Source organism: Sphaerodactylus townsendi, linkage group LG02, assembly GCF_021028975.2.
Source record: "Sphaerodactylus townsendi isolate TG3544 linkage group LG02, MPM_Stown_v2.3, whole genome shotgun sequence".
Lineage (NCBI taxonomy): Eukaryota > Metazoa > Chordata > Lepidosauria > Squamata > Sphaerodactylidae > Sphaerodactylus > Sphaerodactylus townsendi.
The window spans coordinates 49,515,333-49,533,798 of NC_059426.1; the positions used below are offsets into that span (position 1 = coordinate 49,515,333).

At 37.8% G+C, this 18,466-nt stretch overlaps 1 protein-coding gene across 1 annotated transcript in view; it reads right to left on the bottom strand.

Annotated features, from left to right (window-relative positions):
- Positions 1 to 287: 287 nt before the first annotated feature.
- SPOPL (speckle type BTB/POZ protein like) overlaps positions 288 to 18,466 on the bottom strand; it is a 35,942-nt gene continuing 17,763 nt past the window's right edge. The window contains exons 3-11 of the mRNA XM_048484954.1: positions 17,199 to 17,320; positions 15,375 to 15,526; positions 12,799 to 12,926; positions 9,237 to 9,414; positions 9,079 to 9,134; positions 7,733 to 7,855; positions 6,494 to 6,636; positions 6,343 to 6,396; positions 288 to 4,231 (exon numbers count right to left, since the gene is read on the bottom strand). Coding sequence (XP_048340911.1) covers positions 4,087 to 4,231; positions 6,343 to 6,396; positions 6,494 to 6,636; positions 7,733 to 7,855; positions 9,079 to 9,134; positions 9,237 to 9,414; positions 12,799 to 12,926; positions 15,375 to 15,526; positions 17,199 to 17,320 — 1,101 coding nt within the window. The 3' untranslated portion in view covers positions 288 to 4,086. The remainder of the gene's footprint in view (positions 4,232 to 6,342; positions 6,397 to 6,493; positions 6,637 to 7,732; positions 7,856 to 9,078; positions 9,135 to 9,236; positions 9,415 to 12,798; positions 12,927 to 15,374; positions 15,527 to 17,198; positions 17,321 to 18,466) is intronic.

Sequence of the window (18,466 nt, forward strand, 5' to 3'; positions counted from 1 at the left end):
TTCATTTATTAATAGATAAAAGACGGAAAAGTGTTGAAATCAATTCCAGAGGTGGTTTGATCTAACACTTAACCAGTATGGTGTTGTGGTTGGTGTGTTAGATTGCAACCATGTAGGCCAAGCTTTCCACGCTGCTCGCTGAGTCACAATAACCTAACCTGAAGAGACGTTGTGAGGATAAGTGGGAGAGGGAAACCAAATTCCTTAGAGGACAAGCAGGGAAATTTTAAAAAAATATATAAAAGCTACTGCAAACTCAGCATCAAAAAGACTAAGCACACAAAGGCTTTCTGTATAAGTAACAACTTTATTGTAACTTGATGTCCTGAAATGCAAAAATATTTTCAGCAACAAGGTACAAAAAGTATTTCACTGTTAACATCAGGCAGATATAAAAGGCTGGATGGTTTGATGCAAGTGTTTAACATGATAGGTAATATGAGTAACTTCCAACCAAGAACAGGTTTAAGTTCTTCCAATGTTTAGATTCCAAAACAGGACTCATCAATAAACCTTCATTTTGACATATCAAAATCCAGGATTAACTAGATAACAGAGTATGATTAACTGAAACCACAGCACACACTGACAAAAATAATAAATTGCCATTTCAGGGAAGTCCATTTGCTGCAAGCAGAAAGCAAGCAAACCGATACAGTTTTGTTGAAGGATAAACCAATAAACTAGCAGTTTGTAGGAAGTGTTACGAAAATCCAATCATCTTTCCCAATAAAAATTAATATTGGGGTAAACCTCAATCATTTTAACGAGTCATACCCTATGATCTAAAACAAAACATCCCCAAACGGTTACCTAAATTTTCTACGGAAAATTTGCTACCACAAAAAACTTAGCCTTGCGCTTGAGAGCTTGCTCTCATCGTAAGGGGGCTTAAGGAGAAAATCAAGGAGCCTGCAGACCATGTCCTACATTACTCGCTCTCTGAAGGCAACAGTCATCAAGACTTTATTACCATTCCGCACTTAAATAATGGAGCCATCAAAAAACTTCTTCTGTGTTAACAGCCAGTTTAGGGTTCAGTCTAGTAAGAGCAAGGAACGCCTGCAACAATCTTTTCCAGAGAAAATCAGAACCAGCATCTCTCTCTAGCTTTCCCAAGTATTTTCAAAATTTTGCATCCTATTCTTTTATATTTGGAAAAAGGCACTATGAATTCATACCTCAGCATGCAGTAAATGGACTGTCAAGTCTGGCTACATGGCTGAAGTTTTCTTCATTTGAAAACACTGTCACGGAAATTTGAAGTAGAACCTCTGGCTACTTTTAAACTGCACACCACGTCCTATTTTTCTGAAAATAAATCTGTGTTTAAAACCCACACACCGCACACAGAACACATGCAGGGTGCTCCCCCAGGAAAAGAAATGTTCAATAGAAATGGCTGATGGGCGTGGAAGGGACAGAGTTGGCAAGCCAAATATGGCACTTGTATAATTGTGCTGAAAATCCTGTTAAAGTGGCTAATGCCTGCTTTATCAAGATTTCTAGTTTTCAACCTGAAAATTCTATTTTTTTTAATTGACTTTTCCTCTGCACTACTTTGAACTTACAATGTGTTCTTATGGAAATATGGTAAATATAAGCTGCAGTGACTAAGAGAAAAATTGTTCTTGCCAGCTCTTTTGGAAGAGTAAGAACACTGCATGTAGTTCACTAATGAAAAAGAGGCAGATTAGTGCACTCACTTAATACGACATTTGTTTTATGTTGTCATACATAGCCAATAAACACAGAACAAAACAGCAGATCAACTGTCATGGGTTGGCTTCTTTGTGTAATGTATGGTACGCACTGTTAATTTTGACAAGTGGACATTTAGAGAAACGTAGATAACCTTACAGCACAGTGTTTGATATTTTTGGTACAAAATGTTGCCATTAAGCTTTTAAAACCCTTTCAAAACATTTAAGATGTTCCATCTGATTGCTGTATCTAGTAATACTTGAACAAACTGAAATTGACACTTACAGTATTAAATATTCAAGTCACTTTGTATATTTTAGTTGTAATTTTCAAGATGCAAAATTGGTCATTATGCTTATTAGTTACACAGCAGCATGATTTTCTCTGTTAAGGAGGGAAAGGCATTCTTAAGTTTCCTACAAGAACACCATATGAGAACATAATTTAGGTAGAGAAAACTTCCAATAGACTTTAAAAACTACAATGCATTTCTGAACACGATGCTACTGTACCTCACTGGATGAAGTGTAGACTGCTGAAAATCACAGAGCACAAGTGAAATGGCCCTTTAATTGAGCCTGAAGAAATTCAGTTCAAAGTTTTGCATTCAGCTCACCCCAAATAATGAACTGAGTTACAATGTTATTTTTCTTAGTTTTGCCACAGCAGTGGGGTTGGACACCTTCTACTTGCACCCCATTGTAGCTTAAATGTGTGCTAGAAACCATAATGAAAGAACACCCATGCTCCAGATTGTTGAAAATAGGAAGGATACCCCTTTGGAAGAGTTAATAAATTAAAACTGAGCAAGTTGGTTGGGCCCCTCTAAAATCTTCAGTTTTAACGTTCTGAGAAATTCCCTTTTCTTGACGCTTACTGCAACTTTGACTGAGCGTCAGATATAGCACATCGTTATCATCAAAGTAAAACTGAATGTAATTACTAAAGAAATATTTAGAATGTGCATTGTTGCAGAAAAAGCTCCTCCCAATTGTAAACAAGATAGCAAAAACACTGGAAGTGGTGGTGTTAAAGCTAAAGTTCATATCATACAAAACTGGCCCATTACAAGCAGTTTACAGGCTGTTAAATCCTTTTTCACATTATGCAGAATTTCAATACCATCCACAATGCTAGTACAACAACAAATGCTAGAAAGAGAACAAGTCAGTGCTTACAAATACTGACATCTCAGACTTCTATTCTTCCTGTTAATTGTGTGTGTCTGTGCAACTTCCACTAGTGTGAACAGGCTTGTGCATACACACACTAAGGGAATAAAGCTAAACCTGTCCAAAGTGTGAAAATAGAATGGATTCTAACATGAACACTTGAGACAGTCACTTTGAATTAACATCTCTGAAGTCATGCTTTCCTTGTTTGCAGTAACAAAACTAAATCCCATGTGGCTATGGGTATCTTAATGTATTTCAAAAGTTAGGCCACAATTACTGTACCATATTTATCAAAAACCAAAATATATATGTACCACACAACATACAAAAGTTACACATTAAAAGTGCATACTGAGAATCCATAATTTGGCCCATTTCTGAAATTTACATTTGGTCATTCTTATGCATCCTTGATCTTCAAATGTATTCCGACTGAGGAAAAAGGTTTCTCCCCCTGGCATGTATCATTTAATTGTTTTCCATATCAAAATCCTAACTTTCATTCTGGTTCAGCAAAACAGCAATGGATCCTAAAGAAACACAGGCCAAAAAAGTTACTGTGTGTTTCTTTTAACAGATGACGGGCACACTCACACAGTAAGCATTTACAAACTCTAGTAAAATACATTTCTGGGCCAAGACATTGCATATTTCCCTCACTCACCTGAACCAATGAGAAGTAAATTATATTCAGAATAGTGTATTGCCACAGCATGCCTGACAGCACCCTCTGATTCACCCCAAATACAGTACTTGGATTGGAGTGCTTGCTGCCCCCCAATTCAAGTGCTTTTCGTGAGAGTCTAGTTAAAAGCTTCCAGTTACCACAAGACCCAATGATACTCTTCGGGGGGAGGGGGGAGGGGGAAGAGGAAGATTCCTTTCAAGAATGGTCTTCATTTATCAACATTACTGCATTATGGAGCTAGTGCAATCCTACATGACCTGGTCAAAATGACGAGGCACGATTAAAAAAACAAAACAAAACGAAAACAAGAACACATGAACTAGAGTAGTTGAATTTAAGGCCTTTCAGTGAACTGGAGAATTATCAGTCTAATTTAAAGCTGATTATTAAACCACATAGTATCCATTCTTAAAAGCTTGCAGGTTATGTTCTGTGGACAGGGATAACAAATTCTGGCTGATGGTCTGAGAAGGCTCCCCAGGATGTGGGAGAGGAGTTCTCTAAAGTTCATGGAAGATTTCATGACTGTTTTAGTCGTTTGCGAGGAATGCCAAACTGTGGACACTGTGCAGATGCTAGTGCTCGAAAGGCCTCTGCTACTAAGTGGGGATGGGAGTGGATCATAGACTTCCAGCCGGCCGTTTCCATTATGTCCGTTGCTTGGCTGTAAATAAATGGATTTACAAGAGTCAGGTTCAGGATTAAGAGATTCAAGTTGCAATGCTATACAACTTTCTGGAAAGTACACACAAGTGAATCTCACAGCATGTTCTTCCAAGTAAATATGTATAGGATCTAATAATAAACAATATAGCCTGCATATTTGTACACAGTCGTACTGAAATTGCTCATGTTTCAGTGTGAGAGCTCCTGCAGAGAATTTTCTTTCCCAATGGCAACACAAACCCAGTATCCTATCTTTATTATGACTACCGTATATACTCGTGTATAAGTCGACCCACATATAAGTCGAGGCACCTAATTTTACCACAAAAAACTGGGAAAACTTATTGACTCACGTATAAGTCGAGGGTGGGAAATGCAGCAGCTACTGGCAAATTTCAAAAATAAAAATAGATACCAATAAAATTACACTAATTGAAGCATCAGTAGGTTAAATGTTTTTGAATGTTTATTTCAAAGAAAAACAGTAAACTAGCTCTGTAAGTGGAAAAGAGAGTCAATATGGTCTCAACAATAACTTTAAAAGTACAAAAACCTTAGCTTAACCAGCAACCAAGCTAAAACACAAGAGTTAAAATCCTTCAAAACTGGATTTTTGGTCAGGGGAGGAATGTTAATGTTTGTAGTACAAACATTTCATAGTATCTTTAGGAGACCCTCCTGATGATACCACCCAGGTTTGGTGAAGTTTGGTTCAGGGGGTCAAAAGTTATGGACCCTCAAAATGTAGCCCCATCTACTATTAGCTCCCATTGGAAACAATGGGGATGGGCCACCCAAGTTTGGTAAAGTTCGGTTCAAGGGGTCCAAAGTTATGGACCCCTTGAACCAAACTTTACCAAACTTGGGTGGTATCATCATGAGTGTCACCTGATGATACCCTGAAATTTTGGGTGCCACTAGCTTAAAAACTGCACCCCCTGGCAGCCGACAAAGTAAAAACCCTAAAATATTTTTTTAAAATTCAGCTGACTCATGTATAAGTTGAGGGGGGATTTTTCAGCACAAAAAATGTATATACGGTAATCTTGACTTCTCCTCTATCGCCAGGGTCCTATTGTAGATCCTGAAATAGAGGAATGCTTGGTCCTTCAAGTAACACATATATCATGCCTCCTGTCTTCTCCCTGTTCTGGAATTATCCAGAACAAGTGATCAGTATCTTGATCCTGAACACTTCCATTACTATGATCCTGTGATTCTTAGCAGCCAAAGTCTGTCTTCAGATTTTATAAGTAGCTGAAATTAGCAGACATTGGGGCTATCTGTACTTGGAGAGAATGCAAAATCCTGTGATGAGGCATACATTATATTATTCTGAAGCATATGGAAAGAAATACGAGCAGAAACTGAAATTTTGCCACCTGAAATGTGAGCTTGTTTGCATATTTCTAATCACTGGCTGAAGATCCAAACTACAGATATAAATTTGCTAAACTTCAGTATGAAAGAATAGCTTTCACAGGATCACCAAATGAGGACACTTTGCTGCAAAGGAAAATCCAACTGCTAGACCTCTGACATTCTCTAGTAAGCATTTCAATCTCTAAGTCAATAGCCAAACCACATCTGCACAACAGCCTGAGCACAGGCATGTAGAGAGGGGGCAGGAGTACTCAAGGGAAGAGGGGCACAGTTGCCAATTATCAGCATCTGAAACTGAGATTCACTGGGGGTCCATTAATGTCATGAAATGGGGCCTCGTGATATCATATAGAATATTACAGTACACTTCATTTTAGCTAAAAGGCTGAGATTCAATAATATTAAGAATAGAACATCTAGAGACCACACAGTATTTAGCCGACAAAAAAAATGAAAACATGGATAACTACATGATATAACACTTCGGGGGTGGGGGGAGGTGATGCCAGAAAATGTTCCCATATCTATAGGCCTGACTCAGCGACACTCACATCTTGTATTAGGAGTTCCTACTATTTGTTGAGATGGTTACTTACGGATGTAATAGAACATTGTGGACAATTGTTTTAATGATTGCATTTAGCATATCTGTTTACTCTATTCTGAACAGGGAGAAGACAAACATGGTTTACTTATGGATACCTCGGATGTGACCATTTTACTTACTTGCTGTTCCAGTTTTTCCCATCTTTGCAACCAAGTTGCCTAAGAACACTGCACCTGTGGCATAAGAAATTATCCAGATATAATTTAAAGAATGTTACCTAACAAATGAAGGATTCTTTTTTTCAAAAAATGAAGAAAACCAAGTACGTGCCTGTTAATAAAGTCTATTGCTTGTGCTTTCAACTGTTCTGCACTGTGCAAATCAGCAAGGATAAGGATGTCTGCGACGTTTTCTACTGAGAGGCTACTACACAGAGCTTCTTCACACATGACCTTCAGCCGTTCCAGTGCATACTAAGAAGAGAAAAAAAATTGCTCATTAGTCCCATTAGTTTTTTTCCTGTTACAGTAGACATCTATAACACACACACATAATTGCAGAGAACAGTGAAGTACTAAGCCCTTAAAAAACAAACAAGAAGCCACTCAAAAATGAAGCAATGCGTTACAACAAGTCTCGAATATAATGTTGTAACATAAATCAGCATCCACAACGATTATCCATGTTCACTAGTCTACCCCAGATTGTTGCAATGGAAATATCTGAGCTTTTGTCAACAGGCTGGTTCTGTTCAGACTGATTGTGCCCAAAAGGTAACATCCTAAACAGTTACTTGATGAGCCTCCAATTATGCTTTTCATTAAGCATGCTGAAGAAAAATGTGCTTTACCCATTATTAGCTATGGTTATGCTGCAGAATTCAAATTTTAAGCCACAAATATTTGGGCTCACTTGAACGGCATCTCTGTATCCTTGCCTTTGGTCTAGTCTTGAAATAGGTATAGGGATTGTAGATCTTTTCCATTTTCATCTCCACGCAGCAATCCTTTACAAGTTGGGAAAAATTATTCTTGGGCCTTTAGGACCAATGTGATGACAGCAGAGGATGAAAGGGCAACTTCATTTCCTTCAGCTTCACAATGCAACCCTGAGGGATTATTGGACCATGTGGTTCTAAAAACAATTTTTCTAGCAGTCAAATGGGACTGCAAGAAAGATCTGCAACCCTTGTGCCTACAGATCACTGAAGCCAAACCAGTGTGACCAGCATTTCACATCAGAGTTCTTCGTGTACAGTTTTTCACTGTATATTCACTTCTGTAAATAGCCCAATCAATCCACAGTTCAGTACAATAAGATGGCTATTCATCAAGATCGCTACAAGTAAATATCCCAAACATTTCAAGAACTGCAATTTACCTAATTGCATAAGCAATTTTCATGCAATTTATGTATCTTCCCTTTTTTAACACTTCTACTTCTAATCATCCAGTTTGTTACTTGTGGATTATGCATGTGCCTTTAATAGTTACACAAAACACACAAACATGAACTTTTTTAGGTTGTTAAAATGATCTGTAAGAGCCACAGAGAAAGCCAATTACTTACTTTGTCTGCTGCTGCCAACAAGCTGTCAGCCATTTTGTCAAGGTTTGGGGCTTTTCCTGTATAAATGAATCTCATCATTTCTTTAAAAACCTCAGGGTCTACATCATTTATTTCTACGCGATTCTGTTACAAAAACAAAAAATTTCATCATGTTCACGAATTAAAATATTACAGTCTTCCTACAATGCATAACACTCAACTCTACAGCTTCAATGGTATCCTGGTGTGAGAAGACTGAGGACTATTAGGCTCCCACTATAGGATTTTTTTTTCAAATCTGAGGTCAGTCCATGAATGCATTCAGAACCAGTCCAATCGTTAAGCATTTGCTGAATCAAGAGCCCAATTGTTTCATTCCATGAGTGCCTCACACACACTTCCAACAGGTTTGTTGTTCAATGTTAAGAAATATTAATTGCACTTACATCTAGAAAAATTAGACAAGGCAGTTTTAAGTCCATACACTTCAGTAGGTGTTTCTTCTCTTATCCACTTTGGAAGCCTGAATGCAGTACTAGATTTAAGTGTTTCAAGCATGATTTTCAGGCTTAAACCAGAAACACGGTATTTCAACCTCTCAGCCAACAAGCACTGGTGATAATGATGTGGATTCTATGAATGAGTTCCAAGAGCACTAAATAGTGGAAAGTGAAGTATGCAGACAAAAATTCCCATTTGCACAAAATCAGTGATTTTCCATGGGTCCATGCATAAAGGGAAGAGGACGTAGCAGCAGACACGATCTAGTGTGTGTGCAACTTGCTCATGGGACCCAAGCCACACTTTTCTTCCATGAAAATAGCAAATTAATTTTTTCTACAGACCAGGATCAGCAGCCTCGTGGTTCTCTTTATAACGCTTTGCCGCACCTTTGCAGCAACTGCTTCGTAGACCATTAGGACCTCCCCCACCCCTGCCCCAGGTGTATTGCCAGCTTTGAGCATCTATACCAGGATAACTGCACAATAGAACATGTTAGTCAATAGACTTAAGTTTTAAATCAATTGACTGTAACAGCACTACTCTGCATTTGACAAAATAGCTTGAAAGAAGGAAGTACACTTTGTGTGTTTTGAAATTACTCACTTGATACACAGCAGGTGCTGTTTTAAAGATATATTCCCTCCTATAAGACAGAAGGAGAGGGAATGCTCTTCTGCCCATCACTTAAAAAAATACTTGTATTAAAACATACATAAAACTAACTGCTTAGTTAAACTGGGCACCTTTTATGTCAAGAAGTTTACTTAATCTAGCCAAACACAGCACCCCTACTGCAAATCAAAGCTTAATGTGCCTCTAGGAAACAACTCCCTTGATTTATTAGGTAAAAAATATTCACTCACCTTTTTACTTTCCTCCATTTCATGTTCAAACATTGCATTAAAAACCGGTGAACGAGCTGTGGCAGGGAACATATGTATTAATATCATACCAAGATTGTATATGCTTATTTTTAAGACAAGTTAGGATACAAAAGCTAGGATACAAAAGTAAAATGTACCTGAAAGGACAGATTTATGAGCTTTGAATTCTTTTCCTTCTACATAAAAACTGCAATCTGTAAATCTTGTTGTTTCCCAGAGATTTCCTAGATCTTCAGCGAGTCGGCATTCTGGTACCTTTAACGTATTTGTATTGGACTGTCCTGATATATTCACAGAATCTTGTACTACACTTACCTAACAGAAAATAGCGCAGGGTAACAGTCAAAATATTAAAAAATCCTCAAGTAACAGCTTTCATAATTAAAATATAATGCAGCCTAGATCAGGAATATAACCAGTTTGTACCATTTAGTGCCCAGTCAATAAAAATACAAATATTCCAGGTATCTGCCTATATTACGAGTATGCAAAACCAAAAGAAACTCATGACATAGGAGCTCACCTCACAAGCTCTGGCTTGCCCATTTGTCTGACAAGTCAACAGTAACTAAAATAGAGTGTTAACATAATGAAAAAGATTGGTAAAAATCTTTGAGAGAAACAAAGATCCATGTAAAAATATTTTGTACTTTTAGTGGCTCATCTGCTAGTTTTCATTCAAGAACACATTAAACTTGGACTTAGTAGCAAGTCAGCAAAGAGAAACTTGTTAGAAGCAGCTTAGGACACAACATTCAAGAACTGCTTCATAGCTAACCCACAAAAAGTACTGCTAATGAATGGATTTATGTTGGTGTTTTGAAAGTTAATACAGTACAAAATAAAATACAAGTGGACCAAAGTTCAAAAGGAAGTGACTTTGGCAATGCCAGAGTACAAGAGCAACAGAATTTGTTTTATCTGAGGAGTTCAATGAAGGTGTGGTCTCTTTTCTGGAATCCACAATATTGAGACTCTATAACCCCTCGCAAATAAGAAATGCTTCAAGGTTCAAAGCTAGCGGCTCAGACTTCCTATGCCTTTAAGGACAGATTTTTGCATTAACTGAACAGCTTTTACAGGAGTATTTCTGTGAAAACCAAAGGAAAATTCAATCCCCCAAAGACCATCTGAACTATGAACAAAATACAACACATTTTCTCCCTCCACCCCATCTCTCAACCCCAATCCTTATTAATATTTGCTTCCCAAGCAAATTTGGCCAGGAGCATAAATGATTTGAATTGGGAATATTTTATAAGTCTAGATCCTTTCAGACCCAGAAATGTGTTACATCCACTTACCAACTGAATAATTGTATTCATAACAAATTCATCACATACCTAATTTAGCTTGTCTGTCTAACTAAAGTAAGATGCAATATATTTGCACCATTTAGTCTCAAGGGCCACATTTCAATTATTCTTCCTACACAGCATAATGACACATAATGAAGTTGTAATGTTGCCAAGAAATTTTTGTACACATTTCTTGTAAATACAAAGATCAAAGTAAACTTGTTAGCTGTTAGTCTACCATCCTCCTAAGCCCCTAATCAGTCCACAGCAGCATGCGATAACCTGCCCATGTATACTTAACACACATTGTACTGGGATCATAACCTTCACTTCGTTCAGTTTTTAAGTATCATTAAGTAGCCTTACTGGATTTTACCAGGTCAATTTTGGTTACTGACAGAACAAAGCTATTTGCATTTTATTTCTCAAACATTTCTCTGCGAGACTAACGATATAATCCACTGGAGAATCAATATTCATCAAGTTTTTCAATTTGAGTAATGTGCACTTGCTCAAAACCTCTTAAGTAGTAAGATTTGCCTTCATTTTGTTAGGTTCTGTTGGTAGGCTGAACTGTGAAGAGGGACATAGAAATATTATCAATATATGGAAAGCCAAAATGGCTTTTAATCAAGTTGCCACTGATGAATTTCAAACTGCACATGAAAACAAAGTTTTCTCCTCCATGTAAAAAAGCATGGTCCAGTCCATACTTTCTTTCCTGCACAGCTTCTTTAGAAACAAACTGTCTAGGTGGGGATAAATACCTAATATCAAAAGCACCTAACCCAGATTACTGAGCCATCCTTAACAAATTTGTCATCTAACATTTCAAACCCTTTACAACCATGCCATATTCAAAGAGGAACAAGCCTTTGAAACTACAAATCCATTCAGAAGGTCCCAAATTTTGCCAGCAGAATGGCAGATATGCCCCATAATTTTCCTTTGCATGAATCCTAGAGCCAGTTGAAGCACTGATTTTGAACAGGCCCACAATTCAATTTGGAGTTTACCACATCAGAGAAGCTCCAATGTTTAGGGCTATCCAACACTGGGACTTGGATGCCAGCAATCTATGGACAGACAAATTATACAGATGATGTACTAGGCATTAATTAGGTTCCTATTCAAACCCTGTTGTCTCTACCAAAGATCTTAGAGAGCTAGGGACAGCAGTAAATTTGATAAGCAGCCTGCAGCGATCCAACAGAGCTCATATATATTTATAAAATTATCTAGAAATCAAAGACATTTAGACAAAACAGATTTAGGTTTATCATCTCTTGATGAAGAATCAAGGTAACTACACCTCAACACAGGTCTAGCTGTATCATTTTGAAGTACCGTATATACTCATGTATAAGTCGAATTTTTCAGCACATTTTTAATGCTGAAAAAGCTTCCCTCGACTTATATGCGGGTCATTAAAATTTTTTGTGTGTTTTTACTTTGCCGGCCAGCAGTGGGCGCAGTTTTTATGCTAGCAACACCAAAATTTCAGGGTACCCTCAGAAGACACTCCTGATGATACCAGCCAAGTTTGGTAAAGTTTGGTTCAGGGGGCCCAAGGTTATGGACCCCCAAAGGAGGTGCCCCCATTCCCCATTGTTTTCAATGGGAGCTATTAGTAGATGAGGCTACCCTTTTGAGGGTCCATAACTTTGGACCCTCTGAACCAAACTTCACCAAACCTGGCTGGTCTCATCAAGAGAGTCTCTTTATGATACCAGCCAGGTTTGGTGAAGTTTGGGTCAGGGGATCCAAAGTTATTGATCCCCAAAAGGGTGCCCCATCCCCCATTGTTTACAATGGAAGCTAATAGTAGATTTTCCATTTCTGATAATATCCCTCTTAAAATCTAAGTTGGTTTACATTTGGACACAAAGATGATGATGAGGAATCCAGTTTTGAAGGATTTTAACTCCTGTGTTATTATTAAAATCCAGCTAAGAGGCAAAACCACTTTGTTTTGCAGTGAGGAGAAATCCCACTAACGTAGGCCTTCACACAGTTTGCCTGCAGCAAGAGGTAAACCACAAGAATTGTCCAAGCATTACTAGAGTAAAATTAAAAGAATCCTCTGAAAGAATGACACAGTCGGCCTCAAGGCACTGGGAATTCCTATCACATTACTGAAGTTAAAAAATAATTATCTTCTCTCATCCCTCCCAATTCAATGAAAGCACAGAAAGTCTCCAGTTCTGGTTCACTTCAGCCCAAGCCTCTTCATGAACACATACAAGATGTGAAGCCCAACTTATTAAGTTACCGCAAAAAAAAATTGTTTCGGTATTACTTCAACATAGAGGGAATAAATGTAATGTTTAAAAAAAAACCCTTCTCATTCATAGTCATGGAAACCAAAATTATGTTTTAAAAAGCAGTGTTGATTACCTACCTCACAAAATAATGTAAGCTTATCATCTGGTAAAAGACCATTTGCTTCATCAAGTAAAAAATCTCTCCGAATGAATTTTTTAAAACCCCAATCCTTGCCTTGAACAAATCGATATGCTCTTTGGCTTTCTAGTAGCAAATGAATAAAAAAAGAATATGCACAAAACAGCTTTACATATGAGGTATATGAAATCTACGTAAAATCAAAGCTAAAGCCAACATATTACTATAAAAGATGTGTACCTACAAGTATAATTTGCTTCAGAGTCTTATTCAAGACATACTTGACTTATTGCAGACTAACACAACATTAAATCCCATTAGAGAATACAACATGTATTGGTGACTTGGTTTGACCAAGGCAGCATAAAAACGCACTGTAAAAACAGTACTCAGGCAAGCAGTATTTTTAAAAAATCAAACTGGAAAAATTTGCACAGCAGTTTCTCATGCAGTCATTGGTCAGGATTCCAAAATGGTATGCAGCACTTGTAGCAGGAGTCTGGCGCTCCTATTCTGACTGCAGAGCCCCTTGCCAAAGCAGCTACTCCAGAAGTTTAAGGACCCTCCGGAAGGCAGTTTTTGACCCAGTATAAAGGGCTGCAGTCATAAAAAGAAACTGAAGATGGAGTGCATGGGGGCTAGTTTTGGATTTCTGGATTCTGGCCACTACATTTAGTTATCTGAAATCATCATCATTCTCTATACTCTTAACTGCTAAGAGTAACATTAAACAGAAAAAAACACACCACTTTTTGCGATGAAATGTTGCTGCAGCTTGGACTGTTAAAGCAAATCAAGTCCAAATACAAAATTCCCCCAGATAATAGGCTGTATTGAACAAAGCATTTCCATAGATGCAAGGACTTCCAGCGTGACTTTCTTGGCTTCTGCAACCCAGGGACCCTCAGGAACATATAATTATGTAGCTATTTCCTACTGTTTTCCCAGCAGTTCTCAAGATCTCTAAAATTCTGATGCTGGAAAGCATGGGACTAAATTGTACAAAAAGCCATGCAGCCAGGAGTGATGCAGTGAGGAGGAGGAGGAGGAGACAAGAAATGTCTTTTATGTCCTTTTTATGTGCAAGGAAATCTCACTGGCAAAAAACTACTGCAGTTGCCTACTTCAGTGCAGCAACCTAATAGGGTTTATGCCTTCTTGTCCACATGAGCTCTACAATCACCAGAATCCATGGTTCGAGGTACAGCTCTGAGTTGGCTGACATTGTTTCTTCAGGACTGGGGACAGCAGATGTCACTCAGGGAGGAAGGGGGCGTGTCAGTGGCATTTATGGAGTGCTGCATGGGGCTCTCCTCACCCTGATGTTGTTTAGTATCTACATGCAGCCCCTGGCACAGTTGGTTCGGAGCTTTGGGCTGGGTTGTCACAAATATGTGGAGGTCACCCAGCTGTTGATGGAAGACCAGCTGGCCACCAAGCTGATGTTAATAACGATCTATAAAGGGGCCTTTATTACCCAAACTGCATAGTTCAACTTTTATCCATCCAACATTTTCACAAACAAAAGAAAATCACTTAATGAAGTCCTCAGTTCAAGTGCTATTCCTGAAATCAGAAAGTGTCAAATTTATACTATGTTGCTTTAGGATAGGTGGAACAGGAAAGCTATGCCTCAGCTGCGATAACATCTATTGGTGAAAGTGATGAAGCGGCTAGTAGATATTCTTATATTTTTTCCCAAATAGTGAATAGATCTATTTGTAAAATATTTTTCCTGGCAATATATGTGGATATTTGTTGCCCTATGGAGCTCTATGGTGCAGAGTGGTAAGCTGCAGTACTGCAGTCAAATCTTTGCTCATGACCTGCATTTGATCCTGACGGAAGCTGGTATCAGCTAACTGTCTCAAGGTTGACTCAGCCTTCCATCTTTCTTAGGTCAGTAAAATGAGTACCTAGATTGCTGGGAATAAACTGCAGATGTCTGGGGAAGACAATGGCAAGCCACCCTGAAAATATCGTCTGCCTAGTAAACGTCGTGCTGTGACACCACCCCATGGGTGAATAACGACCTGGTGCTTGCACAGGGGACTAACTTTTCCTTTGCTACTGATATCATTAAAGGCAATTCAAATAGCTTCTAAAGTCATTAGCTCAAGTTGACCAAGATCAGCTGAAAGGCACTTACTGAGAGGAACTTACTGAGGCAACTGAACTTGCGCAAAATATTAAATGAGTGCAACCAAGGAAACACAGAAGATCAGTAATTAGTGTCCCTCTCTTTTTAACACTGAGCTTCAAATGGCTGCTCTAAATATTAGGGAAGTAGTATTGAGAGTGGGAACTCTGAAGTAAATGGCATGGAGCATTAAGTATATTTTATTCTGCCCTTCCTCCAAGAAGAAGAAAACTTGAATCCACAACTGGTCGAAGTTTATCACCGTTTTCAAAAGATTGGATTTGGCATCCATTATGGAGAAGCTTCTGGAGAAGTGAAAACATGGCATTTAAATCATCACCTACCCACTGCAGCTTGACTGAGGCCAAAGTCCCTATATTTATTTTTCAAACTTGAAAGTTATCAGTCTTGGAAAAATCTGTAAATGCACTTACCCATTGCTTTTGTTTCTTCTCTTTTTGCATTTAAAAGAGAAAATTTAAACTTTGCTCTCACTTCACTTTTTGGGCAACTAACTAGAAGTAAATACAACGAAAGGTAATCTTTGCTTTCATCATCTAATCCTTTTGGGTTTACTCTCAGGCACCTATAAAAAAAGTAAGAATCAGCAATTATAAACAGTTGATCTATAAAACCCTAACATACTAGAGATACGCATGCAGAAGATTCCTGGTGTGATACGCTTGTAGACAAAAAAAGAAGCTTTGGCATATAATTCCAAGGATTTATTTGGGGTGGGCGAACCACCCTACACCCTTATGTCTGTAGTGTGCTCCAAATTTTCCACAAAAACCTTCACGCTTCCAGGTCTGGTGGGGAGATATATAGTTAACCTTTGAAGTAGAGAGTGATCCTTCTGAAGTCCAGTGAGTTTAGAAAGGCATAATTCTAGCACACATAAATCTCCTTCCTTTCACATTCTCATCATTGTATTTCTTCTCCCTAGTTACTTACAACTTTTGACTTGCTATCATGCCTCGAAAATAGTTAAACATTCCATAAACTCAAGTGCTAGCGCATGCAAGCTCAGCACTTTCCACGGTTCAATGCAAAATCTAACTGTATGCTATATCTCTGTTCATAAAAATACATCTGTGCTGCATAAAATCTTCATTTTATTCATCCTCATACTCAAGTGCACTTTGCTTTAATAAAACAGAGTATGAAAAATCTTATCATTAACTAGTATAAAGAGATACATTTGAAAATGTGCAGGAAAATGTAGCATAATAAGACTCAGTCACTTAATTTTTCACGACTCACAGACAAAAAACCAGTCCCACATGTGTCTTGGCAACTGCCTCTTGTGCAATTCAGTACTGTGATTAGTATAATCTGCTAACAGCAACCTTGCGAATTCTATCAGTTAAATTTAGTAAGGATATGCAAAGAGGCATTCTCAGTCACCTGTTTCTGGCTTTGGAACTTCCTTTTTCATACACATGTGATAAAGACTTACCAAGGAATGCCAAATTTTCAGATCAATTTTGAAAGTCGGGGATAAAAGGAGGGGATGTTTTAGTACCAAATTACTAATATTTGTAGATAACTTTTTTAAGCCTATGCAAGAAATGTTAACAGTTACAAGATGCAGTGCTCCTTTGGACCTACTCAAGGACTTATTCAAACCAAACAGACATTTTTTACTTGATTGCATTCATAGTCCATCTTTTTCCAAAAGAACGCAGTATGACAGACCTGGAGTAGTATTGTTCATTAATTGCTTTATCCCATTCAAACTATCAACACCTCCAACAGCTTGCAAGAAAAAAAGACTGGTTCAACTAACTTTGTGATTCTATGTAGGATTGGTATTCAAATAGACCATGAGTCAAGACAAATAAAGCTGTGAGAACAGCAGAAGTGGTGTAAAATCAGTTTGTACCCGTAAACCTTTTATAAGATGCTGGAGGGAAAAGCCATGTAATTTATCACAACTACCTTGCAAGATAGACCAAAGCAAGCCACCAATGTCCCAAGACCAACTGGAGATTTTACCCCAATTTGATTTAGTCTAGTCTGTTTGCTATATCACAATGACTGCTACTGTAAAATTATATTTCAGGCTATCAGTTGTACACATTTCTGAACTGTATCCAATACTTCCTCACATTTTATTCCGTTTTCACAGGAAAAACTTAATGCTGCAGAGGAATTCTGTCATAAAGTCGAGCTGCCAGTGATTTAGTCATATAAACTTAACACCACACACTTACGGAATAAATGAAATAATCTCTGGTAAATTAATACCACCTCACCATTTCATTTTGTCATTTGGGCCTGATGAAAAGGTAGAGCTCTTTAAAACTTCTCCCATTTCTTCTCTGCAGAAGCTGAAGTTATTAATGGTCCACATATAAGAAAATTTTACAACTTTAACCTGAATAAGAGAGGCAGACAATCACGTCAATTCGCCAGATTAATTTTACTCCAACCTAACGTTCAACAAGCAACTGATAAAATCTTAAATTCAATTGTACAGTTTATGCTGTGCTAGGAGAACTATAAAGGAGATACTTAAGTTTATGTTGGAGGAAGGCTGTAAACCCCCCCTCGGTTTCTGTACATAACGTTTTCACTCTTTCTCTGTTACAGCCCTTATATGCAACTCTTGTAAAGGCACCTCTTTGTACTGTTCTGAGGTGATGTGTAATATCCCTGTCAAACCAGGATACAACATGAACAGATGAACAGAACATAATTTATTATAGAAAACCAAGAAAACGTTTATATTCCAACATACTGAAAAACTTCTTTAAAGACTGTATGAAATTAAAGTTTAAACAGCTATCAGTGAATGTGATCCTTAACATTTCATGATATTGGGCTCCAAATTAGACAATAATAGTCGGAGGTCATCTCTTGGCACAATATCAATTCTGTTCCTGAATTTTGTCAACCTTGCTAAATTTGCACTCAACCAAATATGTTGAGGGAAAGACAATAAAAAATCTTTTGAGTTTTTCACAGCGTTGGCAATTTATTCAGCAGAATTATCTTGAAGGTTTTTAAAGACATCCAAGGGTTTAGCTTTTTTCTCTGGATGAGAGGTATCCAAATGTGTTGGTTTTTCCCCCCAATTTGCTTGGCCTCATGATTTTATTTGAAAATGTAGTCATTTAGTTCAAATACTTGGGCAAAGATCGGTTTTGCGGAGATGCAATGAAATCATATGGTACAACTTGATTTATTGATTGTGGTTACTGACCAGAACAAATACAATAAATATGCTAAATATGCAAAACACCTCTACAAAATATGAAAATGCTACTACAAATCATTAAAAAAAATTAAATTGGTAAGAAGTACCACAATCGTGAGGACAGGTTTAACTTTATTAGATGATTATTAAATTAGATTACATCTTCTTCCAATTATTGCTTATCCTAACTGCTAGCCTAGCATACTTGGCAACATTATAAATTAACTCCTGGTTTGTATCTGATAGTAATGTTTTCAGTCTCTGTTTCCTCTGATTGTTACCAGTGTTGCTTATTGGGGCCCTGTACAACAGCTAGGCAAGAGG